Genomic DNA, 7,142 nt, shown 5'->3' with positions numbered 1-7,142 from the left:
CTAACACTTACTTTTCAGTGGGCGTTATAGGCTCGTAACATGGTGGTTTCGAATAAATAAACAACTATTAAAAGAAATTACTATCACCATTTTTTGAAAAATTTAGTTGCGAATTCAAAAAAAAAAAAACTAATCGTTGCGTAGTTGCGTTTTAAATGTAATGTTGAACCTCGTTTTGTGATTTCTCTCCACGGTGTCTCGTTACCAGTTTAATTAATGCATTACTTCCTTCACTTACTTAAACTTGCAAATTCGGTTTGAAACTTTATAACCAAGCCTGAGATTTTAAGTCTCTGGGTGTATTTGCACTCACGTTGTAGTTATATAAAAAGCACTGAGGTCGTAGCAGCACATTATGGCGTCTTTAAAGTGTAAACAAGAAATACAAGAAGAGGGAAAGAAAAGAAAAAATAAAATGAGAAAAACCAAGATAGAATTCGAAAGGTCGATAAGCTGGCTACGAGTTTCCGTTCGCACCCTCGAAAACTATTCATGGCTCCTTAGCTTTTTTACAAAATGCAAAAAGCCAGAAGGAAGAATCTTATTATTTCTAGAATTAATGTTCGAAAAAGGGGGTTTAAACCAAATTTAATTAAAAGTGTAGGATTAAGATGCATGAACTCAAGCATGAACTTGATTCTCTATATAAAAGGACTTACTTTCTCTACTGAATGACTCATGAATTTGCAAGAATTATGAGTTTATTCGTACAATTTACGTCACTCTACCACTCACAGACTGCATTTAACCGAAGATAACGCAATCAGTGACATCAACGTGTGATTAATATTATGTACTCCCACAAAACGGACCTGCTAAATTATGTTAAAATGTTTCCTTTATAAAAATAATTATTTACTATTATAATTACATACTTCGCAGGAAAAAGTAATTTCAAATCGGGGGAGATAAATAGAGTGGCTTTTTACGAAAACATGTGATTAATAGGTAGGGTCGCATGAGCTATTTGGTGGGTTTGGAGGCATGACGCAACCTGGTGCAACTAACGCGGCGAGAGTGCGGACCTTGAGCTGTTCTTTACGCTTGACAGAACACATCCTCCTCTTTTAGCCCCGCGGCTCCTCTCATCACGAAAGCTACCGACTGGCATCAATTTGCGTAACGCAAAAATCCAGTTTATAGAAAATCATGTTTCAGTGTAGTTCAACTTTCAACAAAAAACTATTTTGCATAAAAAAAGATGAATTTTCAACAAAATATTTAAATTTTCAAGCTAAAAGTCAAATGTTTGAGTAAATCGATGACTTTGAAACCCAAAAAGATACATTTTTAATGATAAAAAAGTGTCATTCTCAAAGAAAAACATAGTAGTTGATATTTCATCCAAAGAAGATTTTATTTTCAAATCAAAAACAGTTCAATTCAACAAAAAAATACGAAGTTCCTACAAAATAGTTGAATTCTTCATTATAACAGATTAATTTTGAATCAAACAGTTGCATTATTAACCAAAAAGAAGACACTTCTACCAACAGAAACTAATTTTCAATCTAAAACGGATTTTGAATAAAATGATTAAATTTCCAAATAAAGAGATGAATTTTTCAGCCAAAAAATGAATTTTGAACAAATTAGTTCAACTTTCAACTAAGTAGTTGAACTTTAAACGGAAAAAGATTAATTCTCAATAAAAAATACAATAGTTGACATTTCAATCAAAAAAGATTTTAATCTTTTTAAACAGTTAACTCAACAAATAAAGACGAAATTTCAACAAAAAAGTTTAAGGAGAGATGAATTTTCAAACCATTAAAGTAATTTACAAAAAATTAAATTTTTACTAAAGAGATGAATCTTTAGGCAAATAATTCAAAAGTTTAACTTTCAAGCATGTAGTAGAATGATAAACCAAAAAAATGAGTTTTTAATGAAAAATATAATAATTGATATTTTAATTAAAAAAATATTTCAATTTCAAATAAAAAACAATGCAGGGTTTTCTACTAAACATGAAGAAATTTCTACAGAAGAGTTGAGTTTTCACATACATTTCGCTCGCAAGTTTGAGGGCGCCTTGGGCGCGCGACGGTTGAACCTCGCACTTTGCGCTCAGACATAATTACACCTCGCGCTCGGATATTTATTCTTTGCATTTGGAATGCTTGAAGAAAACTTTATCAAAAGGACCTCTTTTAGATGGCAGCATTTATATGCGTCTTCATGTTCTGAATTTTCTACTTAATTAAGTATTTTCAAAGATTAAGTTTCTCAAAGCTCTGTAGGCTCTGACGTACACATTCTCATCGTGAAACTCGCGTTGCGCGCTCGATTTCCGACCGATATTTTTAAACAGGTTTTGTTAAATCTTTTTTTTTTCTCCTAACTTTCGTCGTTTTTCCACACATTTTTTTATTATTATTTTTTTTTTTAATGTTATATTTCACGAATAAAACAAAAAGTACGCGTCATATCGAGAAGTGATCCTTAACGAAATTGTAGATCTTTTTGAGAGTAAAAATTTTTGTTAATTCATCTTTTTTCGTATCCTACATAGTTTGTCCACAAAATGGATTTTTTTATTTTTCATTATTTTTTGTGCAATAAAAATTTGAATTTTTGATTTTTGAAGAAAATCCAAAAATTTGTTATGATGATCTTGTAGGGCTTTCAAAAAGAAATGTTTTTCTTGACTTTTTTTCATATCGTGCGTTTTTTGGCTTCAAATTTTAATTTTCGGTTGATTTAAAAAATTTTGGAAACGCTATATCTCTGAGAATTTTCATTTTATCGAAAAAAGTCATGAGGATAAATTGTTTTTTCTTTTTAATATTATAAATATCCGTACATAGAATTTTCAAATTCAGAAAAAAGTGGTCTCAAAAATTTTCAAAATGCGCTCACTTTTTGAATTTTTATCAAAAATAGCTGGTTTACGAATTCGTCCTTTCTTTTAGGACCTAAAATAAGTGTGCCAAAGTTGAATTTGATTTGCTCATTTTTTCGAGAGTTATCGTGTTTACGGGCGGACGGATGGACAGACAGACAGACGCCATCATGAAAACCTGATTTTCGGATTCAGGGGTCTCGAAACGTGGAAATCCGTTGAAAAAGTGTGATGTCAAATTCCCAACAATTCTAATACTTTCTCAATCATAAATGATGAGAATGTAAAAATAATTTTCAAAAAGGAAAAATTAATTTCCAACCAGATAAGACGACTTTTCCACCATAAAATATGAATTTACAATCTAAAAGAACAAATTTATTATCTCAAATAAACGAATGCTTAGCACAATCGTTGCATTTTTGATAAAAAAGTACATTTAAATAAAAAAATAATGGGATTTTATTATTGGTTTCTATTAATTCAGTTTTCATTCATACGAAAAGCCAAACCTGTCCTCATTTAGAACAGACGAGAATCAAAACCGTCCGCAACTGGAACAGGCTAACATAATAATCTTTCGGAGTTGGAACAAGCTCAAATAATAAGGGTTCACAGTTGGAACAGGATACAATTAAAAGCGTTCGTACTTGGAACAGGCTAGACTCGAATCCGTCCACAATTGGAAAAGGTAAAAACTAAACGTATTCTGAGTTGGAACACGTTGAAATGAAAAGCGTCCACAGTTGGAACAGGCTACAATAAAAAGTGTCAGCAGTTGGAACTAGCTAAGATAAAAAGTGTCCACAGATGAAATATGCTAAAATAATAAGCGTTTGCAGTTGGAAGAGGTGAAAATAATAAGCGGTCGCAGTTGGCACAGGCTAAAACTTAAATGCGTCCGCAGTTGGAAAAGGTTAAAATTAAAAGCGTCCGCACAGGCTCAAATAAAAAGCATCAGCAGTTAGTACATGCTAAAATAAAAAGCGTCCGCAGATGGTACAAGTTAAAAAAACATCAACAGTTGGAACAGGCTAAAATAAAAAGCGCACGCAGTTGGATCAGGCTATAATCGAAACCGTCCACACTCGGAAAAGGCAAAAACTTTTAGCACAGGCTAAAATAAAAAGCGTTAGCAGTTGGTACGGGCTGAAATAAAAAGCGTTCGGAGTTGGTACAAGTTAAAAAACCCCATAACAGTTGGAACAGGCTCAAATAAAAAGCGCACGCAGTTGGAACAGCCTAGAATCGAATCCGTCCACACTCAGAAAAGGCAAAAACTAAACGGGATCTGCAGTTAAAACAAGTTAAAATCAGCGTCCACAGGTGGGACAGATCGAGACACGAATCGTGCGCAGTGGATCAGGTCAGAAACAAAACCGTGCGCAGTTAGAAAATACTATGAAAGAACGCGTCCTCAGTTATTAGAGGAAATAATTTTAAAAAGCGTCCAACTTTTTTTTAAGGGTTCTTAAATGCTCGAAATTAAATATCGCTCAATTGTAAATGCCCAAAGTCGAAGTTGCTGAGTTATTTCTCTAATAGAATTTAAATTAAGCTTGGGGCTCAATGTTTGATCGAAACCTTTGTACTCGTGTGAAATTAGGCGAAATGATCAAGTATGGAGAATAATCAACTCACCCTAGTTGTACCCTTTCCTCGACCTCTGCCCCTTTCCCTGAATGCTCCCTCGCCAGTTTGCATGTTGTACAAGTGCTGAAAAAGAAACGAACAAATCTTTAATATTGGATTGTCTTTAAAGTGGACCTATTATAATTCTAACTATTATAAAGTCAAAGGCTATAAAGAATGAAAATATATAAATCACGAGTTAAGGGTCCCTTAAAAAACTACGTCAGGCTATTTTGAAACCCCTTGAACCCCCAAGGTGACGTCACAAATATGGAAACCCCCACTTCCTTTTAGATCAAAATTTTTCTTTTTAAATTTCAGTTGATAAGTGCCTAAAATAAAACAAGAAACATACAAAAAGAATATTTCAACGGACATCACAGTCCAAAATGGTCTCAAAACGGGGGGAAAAGGGTGATTGTTCATCAAAATAGGGGAATAAATTCTTATATATAAAATTAATACATATGTACGGTATTGAATTCAAAATGAAACGCTTATTATTTTACATCGAAATATATTGCTTTTTCAACACAACAGTTGAATCTTCAACCTAAAAAGATGATTTTTCAACCAAATAGTTGAATTAACAAAAATGTTAGACAACGCAGATGCATTTACGAACAAATAGTTTTAACTTTCAACATACTAAGATGAATTTTCAAAAAAATCTTCCACTGTCAAATCTTCAACTATAATGGAAGAATTTTTTTAAAGTGCAGTTTGATTTTTAAACCAGAACTTTTCTACCAAAAAGGATGCATCTTTCATTTAAATAATATGGATTTTCAATCCAAAAAGACGATGTTTCAACCAAGCAGTTGAGTTTTCGAACAACAACAACGATGACTTTTTCACAAAATAGCTGATTTTTCAACAAAATAATTAACTTTGAAACAAAATAGTTGAATTTAGTAAACGTATATTGGAACTGTCGACCTACAAAGATGAATTTTAAACCAAATTGTTAAATTTTCAATAACAATAATTAATTATTATTATTTAAACCAAGATGAATCTTCAAACAAAGCAGAAGAACTTTCAACGAAATAAGTGTTCTCAGCCAACAAATATATGGATTTTCCATGAATAAACTGAATTTTTGAACAAAATATATTTCACTTCGGCCAAAGACAGTTGCGTTTTAAACAAAATAATTGAATTTCCAATCGAAAAAGATAAATTTTTAATATAAAATATAATAGATTGTATTTGAAACAAAAGTTTTTTATTTTGAATTAAAAAAATTAGAATTTAATAAAAAGATAAATATTCAAATCAAAATGTAATAGTCAATATTTAAACCAAAAAAGACTAAGTTAAAACAGAATAGTAACATTTTTAACTAGAAAATATTTCTCAGTATAAAGATAAAAAAGTTGAAGCAATGGAATAGTTGAATTTTAAGTTACAAAAAGTTATTATTATCCAAAAAGGAACGAATTCGCAAATAACAGTTAAAACTTCAACTTTTCTTATTTTTACCATTTATAGTTTAATTATTATCAACCAAAAAATTTGAATCCTCTATAAAAAATGTAATAGTTAAATTTTCAACTAAAAACTATAAATGTGTAAACAAGAATAGGGTAGCTAAATTTTTAGTTAAAAAAATTATTTTCCAAACGAAAAAATGAATTTTCAGCAATATATTCAATCATTAACAAAATACAAGAGTTTTTAACGAAATGAGATAAATTCTGAATCAAAAATATAATAGTAGACGTTTCCATTAAAACGAATTAATATTTAAAGGGAAAAGAAAATGGAATAATTAACTTTTCATTTAAGCAAAATCAAATTAGAGAACAAAAAAATTTCAAACAAAATAATTAAATTTTTTAGTTAATAGTTTAATTTTAAACGATAAATCTGAATTTATCAGAAAAATGTTTACTTCAAATCGAATGGTCCAATTTTCTGAGAAATTGTTGAACTTTCAAACCAAAAAGACAAATTTTCTACAAAGCATTTGAATTTTCAACCCGAAAATATAAATTGTAAAAAAAAACTTAATTAACGACTAAATAGTTGAATTTTTAACTAAAACGATGTATCTTTAACAACAAAAAAATGATTTTTTTACAAAGTAGTTCAACTTTGAAAAAAGTAGTGGATTTTAGAACAAACAAAAGTGAATTATCAACAAAATATGTAATGGTTAATATTTCTAACAAAAATAATTTAATTTGAAATACAAAAGAGTTGAGTTTACATGAATTTCTAACCAGAAAAGATAAATGTTAATTTAAAAAAATTTATTTTCAATAACCAATAGAATAGTTACATTTTAAATCAAGAAAACTAATTCTCAAACAAATAAATAAAGTAACAATTTTCAACTAAAAAAAGTATTGTTAAATTTTCGGTTATAAGAATTGATTTCAAACCAAAAAATTTAACGAATTTTCAACAAAGAATTTGCATTTTCAACAAAATAATAAATTTTTCAACAAAATAGTCGAATTGTTAAACAAAACCAGATAAATCCCGAAACCAGAATATAATAGTACAGTCTTCAACAAAAAATTATATTTTAACTAAGAATATTTGGATTTTCTTATTGTGTTTTATTAATTCAGTTTGCATTGAAGCAAGAAAGTGAGAAAGAGGGTAAGTTTCTTAAAAGTGGGAGAAAAAAATGTTTAAGGGTAGGGGGGGGGGG

General features: G+C 30.0%; 1 protein-coding gene across 2 annotated transcripts in view; it reads right to left on the bottom strand.

The window, feature by feature from the left end:
• LOC117167235 (DNA N6-methyl adenine demethylase) overlaps positions 1–7,142 on the bottom strand; it is a 105,078-nt gene that overhangs the window by 39,737 nt on the left and 58,199 nt on the right. For both annotated transcript variants that reach the window (XM_033352022.1, XM_033352030.1), the window contains exon 3: positions 4,487–4,561. In XM_033352022.1, coding sequence (XP_033207913.1) covers positions 4,487–4,561 — 75 coding nt within the window. The remainder of the gene's footprint in view (positions 1–4,486; positions 4,562–7,142) is intronic.

Source organism: Belonocnema kinseyi, chromosome 1 (genome assembly GCF_010883055.1).
Source record: "Belonocnema kinseyi isolate 2016_QV_RU_SX_M_011 chromosome 1, B_treatae_v1, whole genome shotgun sequence".
Taxonomy (NCBI): Eukaryota; Metazoa; Arthropoda; class Insecta; order Hymenoptera; family Cynipidae; genus Belonocnema; species Belonocnema kinseyi.
The sequence above is the reverse complement of the archived record's forward strand: the minus strand, read 5'-3'. Positions and strand labels throughout refer to the sequence as shown.